Source organism: Lithobates pipiens, unplaced genomic scaffold, assembly GCF_037356315.1.
Source record: "Lithobates pipiens isolate NorthernLeopardFrog02 unplaced genomic scaffold, aLitPip1_a1.2 Scaffold_22, whole genome shotgun sequence".
NCBI lineage: Eukaryota > Metazoa > Chordata > Amphibia > Anura > Ranidae > Lithobates > Lithobates pipiens.
In genome coordinates, this window is record NW_027507784.1 from 56,595,616 (window position 1) to 56,621,196 (window position 25,581).

Below are 25,581 nucleotides of genomic sequence, written 5' to 3' on the forward strand. Positions count from 1 at the left end.
CTCACCCCCCCCCCCCAACTTTTTGCGATAGGAACGAGGGACTAGCAAAAAGTATGTAGGCATAGGACACACTCCATGCCATGCCCCCTTAAAGAAGAATTATACAAAAAAAACAATTAAACCCACAAGTGCTATTTTTTTAACCACTGCTATTCCTTTATACTGGCTTTTGAAATTTACCAATGCTGACATTTAGTAATTGGATGAAAAGTATAGCACTGGGAAACACTTTTTGAGGTCCGGTTCACACCGCTTCGGGTGAGAGATCCGGATGTGATTCGCACCGCACTGCAGTGCAAATCACATCCGATCTCTGTGCGATGCGAGTTCAGCCATACAGATAGTATGGCTGAATTCGCATCGCACCCGCCGCAAACTCGCACAGGACCCTTTTTTTGGTCCGCAGCAGAATCGGATCGCATGGGTGTTCACACCATGCGATCCGAGTTTGCAGATCGCACTGCGATATGCGGACTGGTCTGGGGGTGTCATTAAGATTTCATTGACACTCCCAGCAGTCCGCATAGGGCAGTGTGAACTGCCGGCGGGAGGCATGCGATGCGGGAAAACGCCGCGGATTCGCGGCGTTCCCGCATCGCTATGGTGTGAACCTAGCCTTAAAGATAAAAGGTGCAATTTATATACAACTATATGGATCAGACCAAAATGTGGGACAAATGACAAGGAAAGAGGGACAGAGGGACTTTGTTCCAAATCAGGGACAGTCCCTCGAAATCAGGGACAGTCCCTCGAAATCAGGGACAGTCCCTCGAAATCAGGGACAGTCCCTCGAAATCAGGGACAGTCCCTCGAAATCAGGGACAGTCCCTCGAAATCAGGGACAGTCAGGAGCTGCGTTACTTGATACGGCCTGTAGGGGTGCCCTAGGTCACTAATCTCTCAAGCAGATTAATTGTGGTTAAACAAACATTGATTGTAACCTGGGGAAAATGAAAGCATGCTACAAGCAACAATCATAAATAATCAATCTTTATAGTTCCATGTACATTCTGTGCATCACACTGCTCTTTACAGTGCTGTTAATGCTTTCTCAGAACTGACTGGGGGCCAAGTCGGCATCTCGAGCTATAAAAGCTGTAGGCGTTGTGTGGTGGCACTGTGTATTGTCCCTGGAGTCCTATGAAGTGTCATGAATAGCCGTCTCCACTAGAAGAGCAGAAATATAAAAAAAGGAATAGCTGGGGAACTCCAGAGACACAAAGCGACGGACTATCTCATTAGAATTTGTATGGCCATGTCTTCCAGGGACAAAACCAGCACTGTCACAGCTCTCCTTTACTTATTATTTCACCAGTGTTCAGGGGACTGGAATACATTAGTCCCAGCACTGTGACAACACACTCTTGTTTGCAAACTGTGACTTCACTTTTCTCCTATTTATAAGCTTTAGAGGACATGCAGGTTACATGGCGTGTAAGGGGAAGTGCATTGCGCAATGGCTTTTTCCCTGTTTTCACTTGGTGATCTGGCCAGTAACACTCCTCCTGTATTAGTGAAATGCAACTCTGGATGAAGGAAAACAGGAGGCACAGCAGACAACAGTATTGTCAGTCTGGGGAGAGTGGAGTGTTAATTATACTAGCAGATTTAAAGCAGACCTTCAGTCATTTTTTTTATTTTTCCATCTATTAAATCTTCTGCCCTTGTTGTTTTTGATGGGCACAGGCTGCATTGATGGGCACAGGCAGCATTGATGGGCACAGGCAGCATTGATGGGCACAGGCAGCATTGATGGGCACAGGCAGCATTGATGGGCACAGGCAGCATTGATGGGCACAGGCAGCATTGATGGGCACAGGCAGCATTGATGGGCACAGGCAGCATTGATGGGCACAGGCTGCATTGATGGGCACAGGCTGCATTGATGGGCACAGGCTGCATTGATGGGCCCAGGCAGCATTGATGGGCACAGGCAGCATTGATGGGCACAGGCAGCATTGATGGGCACAGGCTGCATTGATGGGCACAGGCTGCATTGATGGGCACAGGCTGCATTGATGGGCACAGGCTGCATTTATGGGCCCAGGCAGCATTGATGGGCCCAGGCAGCATTGATGGGCACAGGCAGCATTGATGGGCACAGGCAGCATTGATGGGCACAGGCAGCATTGATGGGCACAGGCAGCATTGATGGGCACAGGCAGCATTGATGGGCACAGGCTGCATTGATGGGCACAGGTGCGACTGCAATGATGGGCACTGATAAAGTTGTTGTTAAAGTGGAACTTCAGTCATTTTTCCATCTTTCCATTTATTAAATCTTCTGCCCTTGTTGTTTGAACTTTGGATAGTAAAACGTTTTTTTTTCTGCCAGTAAATACCTTATACAGTCCACTTCCTGTGTCTTGTCTGGTCGTAATCCTAGGCTTATGACATCATGTACAGCTCTCTCTCTCACTCTGTTGAGAGTTTGCCAGGAAGGGAGGGGGGATAAGTCATAAGAGGGCCAATGAGAGCTGCAGAGCTGGAGGTGTGCCCTTTGTGTGTGTAAATCCAGGAAGTCAACAGGCAGCAGCTTCAGCTGCCCACAGTTAAAATTGTTGCAGCCAGACTCAGGGGAGGGAGATTTATGCTGCATATCTGGCAAGTACAGAATCACAGTACATATAAAACAATAAGCAAAGTGGTTGGAGGGAAGCTTCAGAATGGCAAAACATTTTTCGTACAGATTATGTGAGCAGACTGCAGTTCCTCTTTAAATACAGAAAAAAATTGAAGCCCAACTCCAACTCATACTTTATAATCAATTACAGTATTTTTATTTTCTTTTGGGATAAAGGTTCGACATGAATACCGGGAATTCAACCGGAGATAGTGGCGAGCACGCATAGCGACCACACCGATGCAAGATGACCTTATTCATCATCTGCTGGCTTGCATGACGACTTGATTGCCATCACCGCCTTAAGGAACCTGAAAGAACCCTGGGATTCCCACAAAAAAAAGCCAGGATCCTTTTACCATCAATACAAGGCTACCTCTCTAATCTGTGACATATGGGGCGAAATACACAGACCTAAAGATGAGTACTGTGCCGTCTTTACAAGTCCTGATGAAGCATTACTGGCAAAATGCGTTGGCACATGGTGACCTGATGCACTAGGGCTCATTTTCTTGATACAAAACCACAATGCAGAAAACTGCTTAATGTTTTATGAGGATGATGGATGCGCTGGAATCAATATTTTTTAATGTTTGATACTCAAATACACTATGTCTATGCTCCTCTTTCTGGCCTGCACAGTCCGATATCCTTTTTTTCCCCCTTTTTTCTTGTTTGTATACATTACGGATGACGGTCATGTATGTCGCATTCATTTTTAAATAAAAGCTGATCATTGTAAGCACCCCGCCAGTGACAAATGGTTTGTTTCATCCCTGTGAACTGATGCACCTGGATGAGAGCTCGTTCTTTTGAAAAACAGACTTACAGGCAGGATCATCAGATTAAAATGGAGTAAAATGCAGCCATCACATCTGTGTATTGATAAGCTGCACTATCATAAATGTTCACTTTTGGGTTCAATACTGCTTTAGAGTGTGAATAAACTCCCTTGGTTGTTTTTTTTTTTTACCTATAGGTAAGCTATAATAAGGCTTACATATAGATACATATAGATACAGTAAATATCTCTTAAGCCTGCACTGTTTGAAAGATATTTACTTGTGAAGCCGCCGGCGATGTCACCAACGCATGCGCTCCGAAGGAACAGCATACCTGTGCGGTTCCTTCAGAGCCCTGTGCAGTGAACAGCGGCTCCCGCACATATTCGCAGGAGTGATGTCATCGTGATTAGTCTAATCAAGGACCTGAGCCCCCCAAACCAGAAGGAAGACCGGGTGAAGATGAAAGACCTTTCAGTGGTGACAGAGCGCTGGAAGGCTTCGTTTTAAATCAAGTTTCACATAATGTGCTAGTATGCAATGCATACTAGCACATTAGAACCTTGCAGGTTTTTTTTTTTTTTTTTTTAAACAACTGTGGTTCACTAGTGCTATAAAGATTACTTAATAGCTGCAATGTCTGACCTCAACTTCTTAAAGTGTCAGCTAACTGACTGACATGTTGATCCAGTGGCTTAAAGTTAAACTCTAGGCAGAAAAACGATTTTTTACCATTAACCACAGTAGATCTAAATCAACTCTTTTTGCACCAAATGCAAACCCAGATATCACCTTGTAAAACTGACAACGGTATCATTGATGTGCTGTTCATAGTCTGTACAGACAGCAGAGCTGTAGAAACGAATGAGCAGCCTCCACCCACTGTCTGCAGAGAACTACAGGAGGGGGCGGATACAAGACCAGTCACCTTGCAGAAGGAGGGAGAGCAGCAGTGACCGGTCTTATTACTGGAAGCTCCTGCACAGAGGGAAAAACTTTTACACTGAATTACTGCACAGATCTGGAAGAAACCCACAAAGCACATCAAGATTCCAGTAAAAATACACACAACTCTTGAGTATCCCAGAAAACAATGTTTGTTTATCCCAGAGTTCAACTTTAAATACTTTGAGGCACTGATCCTTAACAAGTATGTGAATCAGGATTGTGCATTTAACTTGCAGCATGGCAGTTGTAGGTCACTGACTCACAAAGTATCCCCCCTTCAAAAAAAAACAAAAAACAAAACCTGTTTGCTGTATTGTGTATTTAAATCTGCTAATACATGTGGCACTCCCCCTAGATTGATAATGCTACTGTCTGCTGCGCCCCCCTGTGCTCCTTCATCCAGAATTGCCTCACTAATACAGCTGTGTTACTGGCCAGATTACCAAGCGAAAACAGCCTAAAAAACACACACAACTAATTTAGAAACCACATCTGATGATTGGTAAGCGACAATAATACATTTTTGGTTTTGGGTTTAATACCACTTTAATGTAAGTAATCCCAACAGTACATGTTTTCACTTCCAGCCAGATTCCTTTTAACAGAAAAGTAAAGCGCACTGCCACCTCCGACTGCTAGTCTTGGGGGATTTGGGGATGTCACTAATGTGCTGGTCAATGTTCTCCTTGCTGAAAGGGCTCTGACACGAGGAAGCAAATCTCTACCAAGATGGCCACATTCACAGAGTGCAGAACAAGGCATGGTAAGTCTGTAATGGGGAAAAATGAGCTGCAGGAAGACCACAGGCAATACTGGTGACTAGTACTGTTGCCTTTTTAAGTACCTTTTTTTAAGCAGATCCAGACTTCAGTTCCTCCTTAAATGAAATGACTCCAGTGGAACCTACTTCTGGATACATATTGCCAGTTTATAGTCTTCGCATTTAGCAGTGAAACAGAGCGATTACGTCTTAAGCTGGCCATACACTGTTAGTTTCTCAAACTAGGTGTATGGAGGAAACCCGAAAAAAAGCCCCATCATGAACACCCACCCCCAAACAAGACATTGCATTCTGACAGCGCTGTCAGAATACATTGATCAGTGGCTGTAGCCACTGATCGACTAACGTTTTCCAACAGGTCCAGCAGAGACGGCCACACACTGATCAATATTCAATTAGTGTGTGGTCAACCTTACTGATCTTATCACATACCATTCACTATGAAACCAAGACATTTTCACTGAAAACAATAGTCTCTAGGTATTCATCATTCAACATGCAGGTGGCCCTAAATATCCACTGAAATTTCAGTAACGTTCTGGAGTCACTGAGCCATAGAGTCCCAGCTTATTACATTCAGGTAATTCTGCCAGTATATGAGCCACATGATGGGAAGAGTTGGGTTATCTCTTTTAGCAAGAAAGAAAGGGAAGTCAGAAGAAAATGTAGGAACCCTCTTATGAGGACAATGTGGGTGATCCCCTGTGTTCTCCTGATACCATTACCACCCAACATGTGGAGAGATTATGTAGTACACAGAACGATCATGGCACAGGGTTGCCTATGTCATGCATGTTGTCTTCCGTATACAAAACTTTATCCGTAACATTGTTTGGCTAAGCAAAAAGGAAAAGGCCAAGACTGGACACTACATACCTGCCAGTGCCCTTGGCGCACTGCACAAAAGAGGGGAGATATCCCACGTCTATTAAGACGCGACAAGATGGCGCCATGATCCAAAAGTAGCTCACAGACCTCCAGCTTCCCCCTTCCTGCTGCTGCTGTGAGAGCTGGAAAAACATAAATCATTATAGTTATAATCCATATCCATCAAGTATACAAATCAATTAACAGACACGTGTAGCAACGATACAAAAAGCATTCATTTTAGTAGCAGAAAAAAAAAAAAAAGGACTATAGATCCAGGCTCCCTTGAATTTTCAGCATGTTTCATACTTTTGGATGCCCAAAGGGTATATTATTGAGCCTCTGTGTGGTTTGTATAATGGGACTCAAGAGATGTCAGTCTTAATAAATTCTGAAATGGAGATTGTGTTGGCTCTATGAAATATTTAATGTAGCAAAGCCCTTGTGCTAAAGAAAAGAGCATAATTTGTTCTGCTTAAAATGATTACAAATAGCAATGAATTAAACATGTTTTCTGCAAAGCTGTGATTTACTTCCAAAACACATATGAGGATGTGCCGAGAATTATGAGAGGAAAAACCGCTATGCTGAGAAAGGAGTTCAAGTTACATTCATTCATGTAGGGGAGGAGGACATGTTCTAGCCCAAACTAAATTAATAGCATTACATACTCCTTATCGACCTTCAATTGGGAAATGAGTTTCCAAGAGTGGTGGTAGAAATTTGTGGTCTTAATACAAGAGTATACTCGTTAGCTATTAGTGCTAAATTAAAAGAGACGTTTAGGATTTCAAAATAACAAACATACTGTACATACTCACCTAGGTAGATGCAACATCGGTTGGTCTACACCAAGAACTGAGCAATCAAAGACGTCTCCTCGCTCAGTTCTCGGTCTTCAGAGACCAGAGAGCCGATGACTCAGTCGCTGGCTCTGTGCTCTGCCCCTCCAGCCCTGGAGCGCCCGGCTGTGGAGAAGGCGGGCTTAGGTGTTCAACAGCACACAGAGAGGCAGACGCTGCAGCATACTAGCTCATTATGAAATACTTACCTTAGAACGAGGCCCCGACATCTCGCCCGATCCACGCTGAGGAAGCCGACATGCTCCCTCGGCGTCTCTTCCGGGTATCGCGGCTCCGGCGCTGTGAGTGGCCGGAGCCGCGATATCGTCACTCCCGCGCATGCGCGCGGGAGATTTAAATCCGGCCGGACGAGCGCTGCCGGATTTTCGCGGAGAGAACCCCCTTGTGCGCATGCGCCGCTGCAGTCAGCGGCGCATACCGAGGGGAATATCTCCTAAACCGTACAGGTTTAGGAGATATTTTTTTTACCTACAGGTAAGCCTTATTATAGGCTTTCCTGTAGGTAAAAGTTAAAAAAGTGGGTTTACTTCCACTTTAAAGCCCACTGTTGACTGACATCACAGAGCCAGCCCAGGCTCTGAAAAGGTCCGAACCATATGGTTGGGGTCTACCCATTAGCCTGGACCGACGGCTGGTTCAGCCTACCAGCAAACCTCTGAGAGCCCTAGCCAGCCACTCCTGCCCCTTGCACAGCCATGCACTCCAGTAAGCTCTGGAGGGGCAGAGAGACGATGACAGATAGTCCCCAAAACTCTCTGAGGACCGAGAGCTGAGCGATCATCTGTGTTTGACCACTCAGTTCTCGGTCTTAGAGGTGGGCCGCTGCAGTTGGGATTGGTGCTGCAGCCACCTAGGCGAGTATGACTTCTTTTTTAAGGCAGGATCCATCCAGAGTCTGGAGCTGCTGAATGGCAACAGCTAACAGCAGACTTTAGCCTGATGTCTGCTGAATCTGGGTCACAGGAGTGCAGAACTAAATGCACTCCTGTGACCGATATGAGAAGCAGGGCCAAAAAAGCTTTGGTCCTACTTCTCCTTTAAACAATGGGTAGAAGTATAAATTCAGCCCTGTACCTGCTTGCATATGTGCGTGGCAGCAGAGTCGTCACGGATTCCCTACTTCTCATACAGCCTGCCCCACTTGAGTCAATATATTCATTTTATTTCTATCCAAAGGTTGTCAGTGTATATCTAATGGGAATAACCTTAGATTTTGGAGGTATAAGCAATTAGCAACTAAAACACACATTATATTGAGCCTCCCCAGAATACTTTGCCCTTTTTAGCACCTTATTTCCCTTTCAATACTTTTATTGGAGATGATACAGCTGTGAGCTTTTGCTTTTTTCCAAAGACCTCGTTCAGTGTGGCCAAACATTTGCCTTGCACCGTTCTAAAGCAAACCATCACAAAAGCAGTGAGAAGCCATTTAGCTAGCATTTGGCCGAGTTACAAGACCATCCATTGTGCCAAGTACGAGTTCAGAATTTTATGGTGTCATTGTACAGCTTAATGAATGATACAGAGTGTTAGCCAAAGACAATCGTCTCGTTAATGTGTCAGACTTGAGATTATTTATATGTCCACAGATTAGCTTGTCCCCGCCATTCATGCTTCCAACAACCCGGAAAAGAAGGGAATATTACAATTAAGGGAAACTCCGGAACTTTCAGCATTTCATTAACTTAGAAGTGGCAGTGGTGCGCAATAAACCAATCAAAGATCAGCATACTGATGTAAACAATCAAAGCGTTATAAGCTAAAATGTAACTGGTTCATTTGAGCTGCTCCTGCTTGGAGTTACGGACCTTAGATTGTAAGCTCCTCAAGGGCGGGGACTGATATGAATATATACACACACAGTCTGTAAGGTTTAATATTGAGTTGGCCCACCCTTTGCAGCTATAACAGCTTCAACACTTCTGGGAAGGCTGTTTACAAGGTTTAGGAGGTAGAAAGACCCACAAACAAGGAACTGAAAGTGGTTGTAAACCCTTTACAACTACTTTTTACTACAGGCAAGCCTATTATTAGGCTTACCTGTAGCTACACTGGATATCTCTTAAACTTGCACGGTTTAGGAGATATCTGTATTTGCATGTACCGACGTCATCGGCACATGCGCACTTAAGCAAACTGAAGCAATGGCACGTACGTGGCATTGCTTCAGTTAGACTGTGCAGTTACCGGCAGCTCCGGCCAATCACGGTGCCGAAGCCGATGTAATCCCGGGAGCAATGCCGGCCGCCAGAGTGGTGAACGAGGACCGCTGCGGGGGATTCAACCTCAGGTAAGTAAGTCAGAATAAGCTAGTATGCTATGCATACTAGCTCATTATGCCTTTGTCTTGCAAGGTTTTTTTTTCTGTTTTTTTTTAGGGTTTACAACCACTTGAAGACAGCTGTAGTTAGAGCCTGGCAAAGCATCAGACACGATGGAACCCAGTCTTTGATAATGTCCATGGGTTCCAGACTTAAGGCAGTCATTGCCAGTAAAGGATTCTCAACAAAATATTAAAAATGAACATCTTATATTCATTTGTCCAATTACATTTGAGCCCCTGAAAATGGGGGGACTGTGTATAAAAATGGTTGCAGTTCTTAAAATTTGTACTTGATAGTTATGTTCAACCCTTTGAATTAAAGCTGAAAGTCTGCACTTCAAATTCATTAATATTGGTTTTGTTTTCATTTTATTCTGGTGGCAGAGGCAAAAGTATAAAAGTAGTGCCCATGTCCAAAATAAATATATATATATGCGTAAATTGATGTCACTATATAAAGTACCTAAGTACCTGTAATAAAGAAAAGCTGTTAACTTTATCTAAAAAAATTAAACGGTGGGGTGCTATAACACCTGTCAATGCACATTGTCATATGCTTTTTAGCAAAGGGTGGAGGAAGAAATGTTTCACTAAATTCTTTTGCTAATCATACAGGATCCTAAATCTTGCCCTTTTAGGCATTTTAGAGGATATTCAGGTGGAAGAAGTCACCAAACAGGCCATAGCTCGGGACTTGTTCTAGGCCAGAAAGATCATTCTCAGGCATTGGAAATCTGTGGAACCTTCCTCTTGGAAAGAATGGGTTGCAGCAATGGGAGACGCACTGCGTTTAGAAAAATGTATATTCCAACACAGAGGATGTCCAAATAAATATCAGGCAGTATGGGCACCTTGGCTGGATACCCCAGGGTTATCACCGATGGACTTATTTCTGGACAGAATTCTGTAATTGTAATAGCTTCATCCTTTGATGGATTCAATGTAGTGCATTCATACGCTGTTAAAAATAAGATTGATGGCCTTACTATGTACTATGGAGATCGTATCGGGTTTGACACCAATGCTTTGAAGCGTTTGCGGTAATTTCTCTGGATTGGTTAAATGACTTAAATAACCTGTACTTGTTAATCTTTTCAATAAAGCATTTGTCGAGTTAAAAAAATTTATATATTTTTCTGCATTCCATTCAGAAAAAAAAATATGCGTTAAGGACACACACGCCAATGCATGTAAAACTGTATACCCACACACGCAAGTACATGTGAACATACAGTACATGCAAAAATGTGTCGTTGGTTGTTCTATGGCTCCTAAAGTTAAGGACAGTCCATAGTTAGAGGAGGACAGCTGGCAGCAACGCAACCCACGTGCATGAGAGTTCCAATAACACTGGCGCTCCAAAGGAAAAGGTTGTGTCTGCTCGGATTTACAGAGTACAGGAAGCAACAGTACAACAAGAGGGGGAGGCAATAAAGCAGAAGAATGTTCCTGATAATTATGGCCTGTTGTTTACCATGGATGATGGCGACAGCCTGTGAGCTACACCCTCAATCCACTTTACCATATTCGGAAACTGGCTAACCCACAGTGTTCTTAAATAAACAGTATCATGGCAAAGCTATGCTCAGGAATTCCGGCTATTCTCGTGCTGAGAACTAGCTCTTATCTAAAAAGTCATCCCTCGTGCCAGACCTATTTCCACTAACCCTTACACTGCCATTATAAACCGTATCATTGTAAGCAGTGTCCTCCCTGCGGCTGGACTCCTGGCCTGTACCTGGACTGCTCCATCCACTTATTCCCTTGAAATACTGTCTGGTTGTCAGAAACGGAGCATGTGCAGAGCAGGAGCGAGACCGTGTACTACTGGATATTAAACAGTATAGGCACTTATTTTGTTTATGTTTTACATAGCTACACCTGAAAAAGGGGCCAGCCTGAACTAATCTAGCAGGACTTAATTTTCAAACTAAAGTGCCACTTTAAATCTTGCAGTGTTATGCTCATGCCTAAGGCCCCCCCCCCCCGATCTTTAATACTCTAGAGCAGTAGTCTCCAAACTGTGGCCCATGCGCCAAATGCGTCCCTTCACTGGACTCCATGTGGCCCACCGACACCAGCGATGGGGCGCGTCTCCTCCCACCAACGATGGGGCACGTCTCCTCCCACGGACAACAGCGATGGGGCACGTCTCCTCCCACGGACAACAGCGATGGGGCACGTCTCCTCCCACGGACAACAGCGATGGGGCATGTCTCCTCCCACGGACAACAGCGATGAGGCATGTCTCCTCCTCCTTCTGACTACAGGCACTATGTAACTTTTTTACTCCCACTGATGCTGGAACATTTTTTTTTTTTTTTTTTTTTTACTTCCACTGCCCCCCCCAAAGTCTGAAGGACAGTAAACTGGCCCTTAGTAAACGCAGACATTTTGGAGACACCTGCTGCAGAGAATAGCTCTCTGCTATAATGTACTGTGGGCCCAGGCTGATGAGGTGGCACAACTCCAGGTGTGCCTATGACACCCTGGGTTCATTGGAAGTAGGTTTAATGATGGTTGCTGAATGTCATTAACCACTTAAAGTCCGCCTAACATGCAATTTCGTTGGCAGTTTCAAGTGGTATACCGGAATGATGCTTGCAGCTACAGGCATCATCCCAGTATTGTTTTCTTCAGGAGGTGAATGGCTTTTTTGTAAAAGCGACCCTAGCGCCTAATTAGACACTGGATTGCTTCTACAGGTGGCAGCTGGTGCCTCTCTGGGCTCTACTGCCCCACTGGTGAGTTGCTCTGCCTGCTTACCATAGAGCTGGTCGGGGGTCAAAACTTCCCCAATCATCTCTATGGTATAGGAAGCCGGTGTTCTGTCAAATTAGCCAGAAACTCCAACCACGTCACTTCCTGTTATGACTAATTGCTGTTTGGACATAACACCGTCAACCGAATACAGTCTGGTACAGTAAAATGTAGCGGTTTGTCAGCACAGCGGCTAACGAGGACAAAGTTGTCGCCGCCTCGGAGGCAGCCATTTTGTTGGCTAGTATCAGTGCAGAGTAACAATCTCCACTCATAATATCATGCACCGAACTGTATTCGGTTGTCAGTGTTTTGTTAAAACAGCAATTTGTCAAAATCTCCAATTACTGATGGTTTAAAGAAACCGGAAGTTAAGTCGTTTCTGACGAGTTGGCTGTTTTGACAGAACACCGGGAGCAACGAGAATTTTGTCACTTCTGGTTTTAACAGATGTAAACTGCCATTTTTAAATTGGGAAAGCATCTGATCACACTGATCAGATGCTTTTGAGGGCAGAGGAGGCATCTGAAATATATTAGCGAAGTCTCGGTAAAAATTACCTGTCACTGCTTATTATCCCAAGTGATGTCTACATTCCTTGTGATAACAATAAAAGTGATACAAATTTGTTTTTAAAGAGACAGTGTAAAAATAACGAAAACATTTTTTAAAGCGCCCTTGCTCCACCTTGCTTGCGCTCAGAGGCGAACCCATATGCAGGACCTACACGCATATGTAAATATGGATCACAGACCGTGATCATCAGAATGAGAGCAATAATTCTCGCCCCCGGCCTGCAGTGCAGTGTAACTCTAAACTGGTAAGGCCTCTAAAGCATAGTCTATGGGGATTTTCAAATACTGTACTTTGGCGCCAATTCCACAAGTGTGCAATTTTAAAGTGTAACATGTAAGATATCTATTTATTCAATTTATCTACAACCATGCCGCATTCAGAGTCACTTAAATCCCATTTCTTCCCCATTCTGATGCTTGGTTTGAACTTCAGCCAGTTGTCTTCACCATGTCTAAATGCATTGAGTTGCTACCATGTGATTGGCTGATTAGCAGTTTGTTTTACCATGCAACTGAACATGCTAACCTAATAAAGTTGCCGGTGAATGTATGTCAATTTTATTTTATTTTTGGCTACATTGAGGGAGAATTAGAACCTGTGTCGGGGCTTTATTGCTGTCTGTTCCCTGGCTTGATAAATTAATTCTCTCTCTTTGACCTGGTGGCCAATGTCACAGAATAAAAGTTGGGGAAAACCTATGAGGTTTTAGCCGTTTCCAGAAAAGAATCTTCCAGACCCAGTGACAACGGTTGTACTGTCTGGGACATTAACCACTTGTCAACCGGCTCCTGTACATATACATCAGCAGTTTGAAGATGGATATCTCGGCAACGGCAGCAGCTGCTGCCACAACCGAGGTATCCATCTTTAGAGCCGGCGGTCCTGTTTATGATAATGGCGGCCTCTGCGGCAGATTCGCCACGGCATCACATCATCGGCTGGCCGGAGAGGTGCCACCCCCCCCCCCCCCCCCCCCGCTGCTTACCGGAGCTGTCGGCAGCGGCAGAGGCAATCGGGACCGGTCCATGGCTGTGTATGGAGACGAGTGAGGGGAAGATGGCCCCGACCCGTCTCCATACTATAGCAGGACGGAAGCGACGCCGAAACTTCACTTTCGCCCATACGTCTTAAAGGCACATTTTTCTGTTGTAATTTTTTCAAATTACATTTTTTTTTTTCAATTGCATTTAAGTCCAAATATGAGATCTGAGGTCTTTTTGACTCCAGATCTCATCTCAGGACCTGTCATGCTTTTTTTCTATTACAAGGGATGTTTACATTCCTTGTAATAGGAATAAAAGTGACCCAATTTTTAGTAAAATTAATAAGAAAAAAAAAAAATGTTTAAAGCGCCCAGTCCCGACGAGCTTGCGCGCAGAAGCGAATGCATATGTGAGTAGCGCCCGCATATGAAAACGGTGTTCAAACCACACATGTGAGGTATTGCCACAATCGTTCGAGCGAGAGCAATAATTTTAGCCCTAGACCTCCTCTAACTCAAAACATACAACCTGTAGAATTTTTTAAAAATCGCCTATGGAGATTTTTAAGGGTAAAAAGTTTGACGCCATTCCACAAGTGGGCACAATTTTGAAGCGTGGCATGTTGGGTATCAATTTACTCGGCGTAACATTATCTTTCACAATGTGCTAACTTTACTGTTCTATTTTTTTTATTCATAAAAGTGACATTTTTCCAAAAAAAGGGCGCTTGTAAGACCGCTGTGCAAATACGGTGTGACAAAAGGTATTGCAATGACCGCCATTTTATTGTCTAGGGTGTTAGAAAAAAAAAATGTATAATGTTTGGGGTTCTAAGTATTTTTCTGGCAAAAAAAATTGTTTTTAACTTGTAAACACAGAGTCTGAAAAAGAGGCCTGGTCTTTAAGTGGTTAAAGTGGTTGTATACCCAAATTTTTAACTTTTACCTACAGGAAAGCCTATAATAAGGCTTACCTGTAGGTAAAAAAAAAATATCTCCTAAACCTGTACGGTTTAGGAGATATTCCCCTCGGTATGCGCCGCTGACTGCAGCGGCGCATGCGCACAAGGGGATTCTCGGCCTGAAAATTCGGCAGTGGCCGGCCGGAATGAAATCTCCCGGTGACGATATCGCGGCTCCGGTCACTCACAGCGCCGGAGCCGCGATACCCGGAAGAAACGCCGAGGGAGCATGTCAGCTCCCTTGGCGTGGATCGGGCCAGATGTCGGGGCCTCGTTCTAAGGCAAGTATTTCATAATGAGCTAGTATGTGGTGCATACTAGCTCATTATGCATTTTGCTTTGCAGGTTTAAAAAAAAAATAAAAAAATTGCGGGTTTACTACCGCTTTAAGAGAAATTTTACCAAACAGGACACAAAGAAAAGAAAAGAACTGGAGGAATTTGAAACTGGAGGACTGGATTTCTGCATGCTACCACATGGCATAGCAAGTCTGTACCTCTGTGCATTGTAGTCCAATTTTGAATGGCACCCCAAAGGACTTAACCAGTGCACACTTGACACACCTGTGTTGCAGTGCACCATAATGAATAATAACACACTACCATGCACTGTAGTGCACTGTGTTGGTTTAAGTCTAAAGGGGTAGCCATGGTCACAAACATTTTCATTTTCCCAGACAGTATTGTAGTTGCTCTTTCACTGAAAGGAAAATGTAAGAATGTTAACAACTCTATTTTCTTCCTTATAGACAAGAATAAAATAGAATTTAATCTGATCAGCCATACAATCTGTAAAATAAATGCTGGTAACTATATACTATGTACTAGCAAGGCCGGGAAACGCGACTAATCTGACACATCTCTGATCACGGGCCAACAAATCTGACAGGAAGTTTAAATAAATACGTGAAGACACGAGGACAAAAAGAATAGGCAAGGCGTTTTGACAGCGGGATTAGGACAGGGTAATAACAATTCCAAGAATGGTATCTTAAGTAGGCCCAAAGCCTGAAACAGATCATGACTTCTTACAACGAGCTTCTAGCCATCCCTGACCTAACCCGAATATAAACATTAACTACTAACGCTGCATAAACCATCCTCTAATTATAAAAATACAAACGCTTCAAGTGTTTGCTAGGACTTACTTTGTTTTCAGTCCTGGTAAAACATTCATCAAACTGTGAACCAACAAGAATAAATACATGTCTAAGACCGGTTTGGTTTCCAGGATTAAAAATTGTACATTAAAGGATTACATGCATTAAAGGATTCATCAGACTCAGGGAGGGTAGTATATTGGAACAAAGGGTCACAATGTCAAAATGGATGGTGGGAAGTGGAGAAAATACTGTTTTATGATGTACGAGACAAGCAGAAGTGCGTATTGAGTATGATTTCTAAATTGGCTTGTTGACAAGTTTCACAATGAAATTTAGATATATAAATATATATAACATACACGTTACATAAATCTTAAAAAGTGTAAATAAAATAATATAATGTGTGTGTGTATATATATACACACATACACACACACACACACACACGTGACCCCTTATGCCACGTACACACGACCGGACTTTTCGGCAGACTAGGTCAGACGGTCTTCCAATGGACTTTCCGAACGAACGGACTAAGTCCGTTCGAAAGTCCGTTCATTTTGAACATGAATCCTAAACAAGGAATTTCAATAGCCAGTAGCCAATAGCTGCCCTTGCGTCGTATTTGGTCCATCGGACTAGCACACAGACGAACGGTTTTCCCGGTTTTTAGTCCTACGGAATTGAGTCCGTTGGATAGATTTGAAACATGTTCTATTTCTAGGTCCGTCAGATTTTTTTTTCCAAAAAATTATCGGACTAGCCCACACACGATCGGATTGTCCGATGGACTGATCCTGTCGGACCTAGTCTGCCGGAAATGTGTGATCGTTTGTACGTGGCATTAGTGTTACAAGGTCTCAGGTGTGAATGGGGAGCAGGTGTGTAATTTAGTGTTTTTGCTCTCACTCTCTCATACCGGTCACTGGAATTTCAACATGGCACCTCATGGCAAAGAACTCTCTGAGGATCTAAAAAAAAAAAAAAAAAAAAAATGTTGCTCTACATAAAGATGGCCTAGGCTATAAGAAGATTGCCAAGACCCTGAAACGGAGCTGGAGCATGGTGGCCAAGACCATACAGCGGTTTAACAGGACAGGTTCCACTCAGAACAGGCCTCACCATGGTCAACCAAAGAAGTTGAGTACACCTGCTCAGTGTCACATCCAGAGGTCGACTTTGGGGAAAAAGACGTATGAGTGCTGCCAGCATTGCTGCAGAGGTTTAAGGGTTGGTGGGGTCAGCCTGTCAGTGCTCAGACTATACGCTGTACATTGCATCAAATTGATCTGCATGGCTGCCCTCCCAGAAGGAAGACTCTTTTAAAGATGATGCACAAGAAAGCCTGCAAATAGTTTGCTGAAGACAAGCAGACTAAGGACTTGGATTACTGGAACTATGTCCTGTGGTCTGATGAAACCAAGATAAACGTATTTGGTTCAGATGACATCAAGCGTATGTGGCAGCAACCAGGTGAGGAGTACAAAGACAAGTGCGTCTTCCCTACAGTCAAGCATGGCGGTGGGAGTGTCATGTTCTGGGGCTGCATGAGTGCTGCCGACACTGGGGAGCTACAGTTCATTAAAGGAGCCATGAATGTCAACATGTACTGTGACATACTGAAGCAGAGCATGATCCCCTTCCTTCTGAGACTGGGCCACGGGGCAGTACTCCAATATGACAACAACCCCAAACATAGGAATATACATATACAAAAGGAACAAGGTGGGACACATCTGCTGTACCTTTACATTTCTTTAGAGATTCACATCTGATGTGGTACTCCTCCTTCCACCAGATATGCAACAAAAAATTGCAGATGCAAGCTCAATTTCTGTTCAAAAACTTAATTCAATTTTTATTGGCAAAAGGAAAATTGGCAAAACAAATAGTAAAAATACTAAACAGGTAAAAATTTTTTTTTACATTTAACTGTATATTTCTCACCATTACCATAGCCTACCCCCAAACAGTCTCCTTTTCCCGATGATCGCAGGGATCCTGCTATGTCATATGCTGTCTGTACCCATAGTAGGGCTCAGAAACAACATCTTCATGGTTTTGTTTATATTTTACAGTTTTTTGTGTACAATTTTCTCTTCTAGCAATGAGAAAAAGATACAATGTATTTTCTGCATTCAAGAGGAGAAAACAATGTAACTTAGGCTCGGTTCACACAGGGGAGACACGACTTCAGGACGACTTTGTGAGGCAACTTGGAGACGACGTGAACACGACTTTTAGACACGACCTGGGGCGACTTACAAGTCGCCCCAGGCCAGGCGACTTTTGCCGTGGCCAATGAGCTCTGAAGGGGGAACTGGATCTGTGGCCGGAGAGAGCGTCGAGTCAACATCTCCAGGAGAAGAAGAAGAAGAACGGAAGGCGGCGACGATAGAAGACCGGGCCACTGCCTGTAAAAGAGCTATAAGAAGGCGCGGTGGCCCGGCAGAAGAACCGAAGAGGGGGACAAGACCCCCGAAGTCGGAAGAAGAGGGAGGCGGCGAGGAAGAAAGCCGGGCTCCTCCGCTAGTAAAAGAGCTACAAGAAGATAGTGGAGGAGTCCGGCGAGAAGACCCCCGAAGACGGAAGACCCCCGGAGCTGTGCAATAAACTATTTTATCTTGTGTGTTGTGTTTTTTTTTTGTACTTTATTTTACAGGTGAATGGGTAGGGGTACATTGTACCCCATACTCATTCACATAGGGTGGGGGGCCGGTATCCGGGGGCCCCCTTATTAAAGGGGGCTCCCAGATTCCGATAAGCCCCCCGCCCGCAGACCCCGACAACCAACAGCCAGGGTTGTCGGGAAGAGGCCCTTGTCCTCATCAACATGGGGACAAGGTGCTTTGGGGTGGGAGGGCCGCACGCCCCCCTCCCCCAAGGCACCCCCCCCATGTTGAGGGCACGCGGCCTGGTACGGCTCAGGAGGGGGGGGCGCCCGCTCGTCCCCACCCCCTTTCCTGGCCGGCCGGGTAGCGTGCTCGGATAAGGGTCTGGTGTGGATCTGGGGGAACCCCCACGCAGTTTTTTTCGGCGTAGGGGGTTCTCCTTGGAATCCATACCAGACCTAAGGGCCTGGTATGCTCTCGGATGGGGAACCCACGACAAATTTTTTTCCGAAATTTGGCGTGGAGTTCCCCCTTTAGAGCTAATAATTCTGTTAAAGTCGCCTCCGTATAGACAGAGATCCGACTTGGAGGCGACCTCCATTGAAATCAATGGGTACAAATCGCCTACAAGTCGGATTCAAGTAGTACAGGAACTTCTTTTGAAGTCGGAGCGACTGTCAGTAGCGTGCATTAAGATGGCTCTCATTCACTTACATTGATTTTTAAATGTTGTCCGACCTGAGGCGAATAGGGACGACCTGAAGTCGGATTGCAGTCGCCCCTGTGTGAACCGAGCCTAAGGGGAAAGAGGCCGCAGTAGATTGACGCATGCATCTGGCATACCTGGCGTGTTGGATGCCAACAATTCTAGGGGCAGCACTAGCTTTGCAAGAGCGTGAAAACTGTATTTGCTAGAGGTGCTGATGGCAAGTATTGTAAAATGTTTTATTTGTTTAAAGAACCTCACCTTCAAAAAAGTTGTCTTTTAATAAATACCCCCACCACCATGAGTGCAGCCCACAGGGGATAAAACTTGCCTTCTCAATATAGAAATCTTTCCAGCAGGCACCATTTCATACTGCCCATAAGCATTGTGGCCTCATTCATTCCAAAGGATAGTGGTACTGGTGGTTTCCAGTTGTTCCTTGGACTACAGCATATCCATAGATATAAATAGGGTCACAGTATGAAACAGACATTGTACTTTGTTTTTCTCATTGTGATAAGTTCTCATAAAATGTTTATTTTGATTGGATATTAACAGGAAATGTTACACAGGGTCATTAGTTACTACCTTTGTAAATCTGCCTAATATGAACAGTTATAAGTCACCCTAGTTTCTTGCTGGGTTATATTATATAATCTTACATTTCAAAATCTAACACAATAAATTGATATAACGCACAAAATCCAACCATAACATCCTCTTCAAAGTCATGAACTAAAGAAAAACCAAACGAGACATGTGTATCCAATCAGCCAAGCTGAAGATAAATGATCAAAGAATACCCATGGTTATATAAATAGAGGTCAGATGGATTTTAAACACATTTGTTTCTTGGAAAGCACGGTTTTCAGGTCCCATGATTAGAAAGGTTTTTCTTCTTCAAAACAGATAAATGCACCACATTGCAACAATCTTAGTGGTTAAACATTCCAATGACAGATGTTAAATCTCCTTTTTATTACAATTCAGCCTAATAAAATAATACATTAGTTGCCCAAAGTATACCTAAAGCCCTTTTTTTTTGGATAGGGAAGGGTTACATCCTCTGTCAGGTATTTATCCCTGTGTGTCAACAACAAAGGGCAAATCTTTCAAATGGGACACTTGTTCTGTTAACAACTGTGTAAGAGGATTTTCATTCCTTTGGAGATCTCTCCAATCACTTCCTGTTGTGTCACAAGACAGGAAGTTAAGGAAAATCCCCTCTAAAGAATACAGACTGCCACTGTGCTGCTCCACACCAGATCCCACGCCGCCAGCTTTCTTTTTTTTGCGGTTTCTAACGGGTCCTAGAAGCCGTCTGCCAATGAGCATGCACAATGCGTTAGAACTTTTTGAGATAGGAATGAGGGACACCTATTAGCAAGTATGTAGGCATTAGACACACCCCCCTGCCAATTGTACAAAAAAAATTAAAAATGATTGGTTAAACCCACAAGTGATTTTTTTTTTTACCACCACTATTCCTTTATGTTGGCTTTTGAAATTTACAAATGCAGCAATATAGAACTTGGATGAAACTGGTTTAGTACTGTAAAACACTTTTGATAGAGAAGTAGTGCATTTTATATACAACTATATAGATCGGATGAGGGGCAAACGAGGAGGAAAGAGGGACAGAGGGACTTTGTTCCAAATGAGGGACAGTCCCTTGAAATCAGGGACAGTTGGGAGCTAGGCCTTAAAGAGGAAGGAAAAAAAAAAACACAAGGCAAAGGCATAATGGGTTAGTATGCATAGCATACTAGCTCATTATGAATAACTTACCTGAGAATGAAGCACCCGAAGCGGTCCTCCGTCTTCCTCTTTGCCGCTGCCAAGGATCACGGAGCGACTTCCAGGTCTCGCGGCTCTGGTGCTGTGATTCGCCGGAACCGCAATAAAGTCACTCCCGCGGCATATCGCCGCGATCTGCGGCCTGCCCAGTGCGCCGCTGTCTACGACGCATGCGCCGTAGACAGCGGTGGCTGTCTTCAGGTAAAAATCTCCTAAACCGTGTAGGTTTAGGAGATATTTCTTGGACCTACAAGGAAAGCCTTAATCTAGGCTTACCTGTAGGTCAAAGTGGTTTGTAAGGGTTTACAACCACTTTAAAGCCTTCTCCTGGGATGCATGCCGTGAGTATCGCGGGGTTGCAGGACACAGAGGAGATGTCATTCGCACCCAAATGAGAAATTCAGAAATACAGGGCAAGTTTAACAAGTTTAAATCATTAGGAATGGAAAGGGGACTAGTAATATGGAAAATGCAAGGCGGCAGTGAAGGTCCGCTTTAATACATAAGCTCCAAGACTGTTGCAGCAGGCCACAGCCAATCTTAAACAACATCTTTGGCTCCTGGTGTCATTCTTTAAATGTTAGTAGTTAACTATGGCATATTCACATAGACACAGCATAATGATCCACAAAGCAACATTATAATCCACATTATAATGATTTCCACAAAGCAACATTTCTAGATTAGAAACCTAGAAATATTTTCAACTCTGGCTAATCAGAAATATAAAGACCATGTACAGCACAACAAAATTAAACAGATAATGAATACTATTTCAAAAGCAGATTATTTTGCTATCCTAACTAAAATTACGTTAGCCAAAGGTATTAAAAAAAAAAAAAAAAAAAAAAAGTGGAGTTGCCCTTTAAAGGGCCAAGAGATACACCTATGGCAGTCTGCCCCTTTATATATCAAGCCTGGGAGAAACCATTTAAAACAATTCCAATGATAAAGGCATAAATGGAAACGTGCTCCATAAAAGCGCCCAACAGGGTGTAGGCAGGCGGCTCGTTCATCCTGTCCCATCATGTTTAACAGTCAGCCCTGCTTCTGTCGAACGCAGCAAGGCAACAGCTGATCTTATCTCGGTTCATTCAGTGCTGGGCTAACAATCAAGGTGTGGCATGGGAAAAGGTGTGTTTTGCCAACACAGAATATGAAAAGGCAAAGTTAAAGGATGACCTGGTTCACAGAGAATATTTCCTTTGTTATAACTTGTTTGATGGGAGAAAATAGCTACTTTAACAACTGGCTGAGGCAATTGTAGATGACCTAATTCCTTGCAGTGGATTTAAGTGCACCTGCTGCTTCCAGAGCACGGCCTACACCCTCGAGGAAGCCGTGTGTGTGTGTGCTGTGTACTTTGTAAATGTACAGGAGATGGCACACAAGGGGAGAAGGGGGTCAAATATTTTCATTTTTTCAAATGGCCAGCATTAGGTGGGTCATGGGTCAATGTTCTTTCCACTCAGACAATGTGTTGGTAAGCTCACTTTCTGAAAAGCAGTTGAACATACGCAGGTCTTACTCCAGCTTTCAGGGGGATAAACTGTCATAGATATGGATATTCTAAAGCAGTATAAAGCTGCAGACCTCAATGGTGAACTATGGTTCACTGGTACTGTATACACACTAGAGCTTCCACTTCAATGTACAGTACACCAGTAAAGTCTAACTTCCAGTGATCGTTACCAGGATAGGAAGGAACACACAGCAACAAAGAACATGTCTAACACCATTCTCTACTCCAATAAATCTGTTTTTGTTCAGTTCTATGTTACAGCTCAGAGGATTTCCCATAATTTCCTGTCCTAACAGGAAGTGAGGGGAAATCTCTCCAACAGGCACAAAAATTGCCCAAAAAAAAAAAAATAATAATAAATACAGAGACTTTGAACCTTCTCTTTAGATCCAAATTAAAGCGGTTCTTCACCCTAAAGGGGAAGTTCCGATAATCTGATCCCTCCCCCCCTCCGGTGCCACAATCGGTACCTTTCAGGGGGGAGGGGGGTGCAGTTACCTGGATAATCCAGGTAACTGCGCCCACTTCCGGGCAGACCGCCGCAGACGCCCCGCCCTCCGTTGTGTTCTGGGAAACGCACAGTTCCCAGGACACAGCGGGGGATCTGAAGAGAAGCGCAGCGCGACTCGCGCATACGCAGTAGGGAACCGGGCAGTGAATCCGCCAGGCTTCACTTCCCGATTCCCTGACAGAGGGTGGCGGCGGGGGCAGCAACGAGACGAGCGATCGCTCGTCATCTGCCGCCGACATCGCTGGACCCTGGGACAGGTAAGTGTGATTTTATTAAAAGTCAGCAGCTGCAATATTAGTAGCTGCTGGCTTTTAATATTTTTTTTAGGTGCAGAACCACTTTAACAGAGCCAGCCTACAGCCCTGACCCACAAAACTGGAGAACTTTTTTTTTTTTTTTATTTGAAGCAAACTATGGAAATTTTTCTAACCAATGATTTCACAGACTCAAACTGTCTTAAAGTATAAGTTCAACCTAAAACTAACTCTAAATCTACTGGAAGACACATTCTAAAACCAATCTATCTAACCCTGTAAAGCAAAAATCTCTATACATATCTTTTCTGCAGCCGCTCCGGTCCGACGCTGAGCTGTCAGTGGCGGTTTCTCTGTGTACACATCTGCAGGAGAGGCAGCTGACAACGGATGTCCCATAGTACATAGTAAGTATATGGGTGACATCAGTACCCAGTCATGGTCAGCTCTCTCTTCTACACATCATGCGCTGCTGGAGACCGGGCCAGATCAGCTCAAGAAAAGGTACGTATAACGATTTTTGCTTTACAGGGTTAGATGGGTTCGTTTTAAGGATGTGGCTGCCAGTAGATTTACAGTTAGTTAGTTTTAGACTGAACTTTAATGATATGCTAGTTTCTAGCTAGGTGAGGTCTGTATTTCAAACACCATGGCTGCCTGCACAAGGTCCGCTAATACATATCAGTTGCATCCCCTGTGATAACCCCGACAGATAATAACCAGCATTTACAAAAATATCCAATATTATGACATGGCCATCACCGTCAAAGGATGGCCTGGTTCGCAGAGCATATTTCCTTTGTTATAACCAGATAATATTTTCCCCTTAAAATGCTACAAGTGTCTCATAGTAAGAAGCGTAGTATAAATATAATACAGGTTTAATGACATTAAAGATGGAGCAGCAAATGTTTGGGTGCAGAGTAAGGTAGGTATTAAATTGCTTCACCTGTCTCTCCCCAGAGTGTGTCATTCTCATTGATGTCTAATGGGGAACCTTTCTCGTTGTTCAAGAGACATCTCACCACCTGGAAAAGAGAAAAGGAGAGTCAAGTAAAAGGTGGTCTATGGACAATGTATATACTAAATTTACCTGAAGTTACAAGAATTAAACGTCCCCTATAATTCGATTTTTCAATTCTTGATTAAATTAATCACTGCCTAAGTCTTCTCTAAGAGGAGTTCCCTTCACTTTCTATCCCAGTGCCCACATGGTAAGAGGAAATCTCTTTAACTAAGCAACAAACAGCAGTTAAAACTTAAAACTCTCCGGTGATTTGGTGCCACTTTGGTGCATTTTATTAACATGTAGCACCACGTGCTTGCTCCTGAAGAGTGGCTCAAAGGCACGAAACACGTCAAACTACCAGATGCCATGACTTCATGTGTAGAGCAGATTTTTTTATGGAATTCACTTACGGAATATGTATCTACAGGATTTTATATGAATTTCTTGGCAATATGCTAATGTTACATTTACTAATAATTACAGGGATTAGAGAGGGCATAGGTAATACAGGCATTATTTTGCAACATATGTATGCATATGAATTTTACTTGAATATGTATAATTATAATGTACAATAGTTTCGAGCTTTGATATACATTAATATGAAGAGTATACATATATGTATATGAACCAATAAACAGTTTTTTATCTACCAATTTAATTATTGGCAACAGTGTGCTTCAAATTAAAGTCCCATTTTTATTCTCCCCTTCTTCATATTGACAGGGATGGAGGCATATGACCCTACCAAGCCATTGTTTCATATAAAGTCTCAAACCTTTCCTCTTGTGATCAATAATGACTAGGCAAGGGCATTATTCAAGTTTAGGCAAAGCTGCATGGTTTGTTTTCATCTCCAAACACCCCTTATCTGCATAGGTCGTTTTTTTTTTGTAAAGGTGAACTAAGCTCTTAACATTTATATGTGTATGGTAACCTATACAAGGAGTAAGCATCAGAGATCTAAGGCAGTGCTCAGTCACCATCTCCCCCTCTGCCATCTGCTCAATTCCCAGCTGTACAGTGCTGGGTAATGTTATGGAAACTATGCATAACTACATGAAATCACAATTATGTTAACTTTCAAGCATGAAAATATGAAGGCCAAGGAAAGGTCGACACTCAGGAACAGCTGCAACCAGTCACAATTAATGTGGGAAAAATGCCATTTCTTAAATGTTTTAGGTTGTAATATTTTGCATGAGATTAGTGTTTTGCACAAGCATTGTATCAAGTCACCATGCAAACACAATAGGATCATCAATGGGACGTAAACAGAAGTAAAAAAAATTCTGCAGGTAGGACATGCAGGTATTCCAAAATCCTTCATAGGTGAGTGAAGTATCTGTACCTACGTTCCCAACTCCGCCCCTCTCCTGTGGCTATTACATTCTAATTTTAGTATTTCTAATAAATATTAATTTTATTTGACATTACAGAGAATGCTACTGAAGCAGTGAGATTCCTGTAAGCAGCGTTCAGTCGTTGCAGAATCAGCATTTAGTGAAGCGACCATTGAAGCAAAACCTTTGAGTGGACTTCTACGATACCTCAACACTCAAAATAACTGTTCTCCAGGATACTGTCCAAAAATGTCTCAC

General features: G+C 43.5%; 1 protein-coding gene across 5 annotated transcripts in view; it reads right to left on the reverse strand.

Moving 5' to 3' along the window:
• The window catches only part of TANC1 (tetratricopeptide repeat, ankyrin repeat and coiled-coil containing 1), a 329,903-nt gene that overhangs the window by 23,820 nt on the left and 280,502 nt on the right, over positions 1-25,581 (reverse strand). For all 5 annotated transcript variants that reach the window (XM_077447640.1, XM_077447638.1, XM_077447637.1 and 2 more), the window contains 2 exons: positions 23,921-23,999; positions 6,011-6,144 (listed from right to left, as the gene is read on the reverse strand). In XM_077447640.1, the coding sequence (XP_077303766.1) occupies positions 6,011-6,144; positions 23,921-23,999 (213 nt within the window). The remainder of the gene's footprint in view (positions 1-6,010; positions 6,145-23,920; positions 24,000-25,581) is intronic.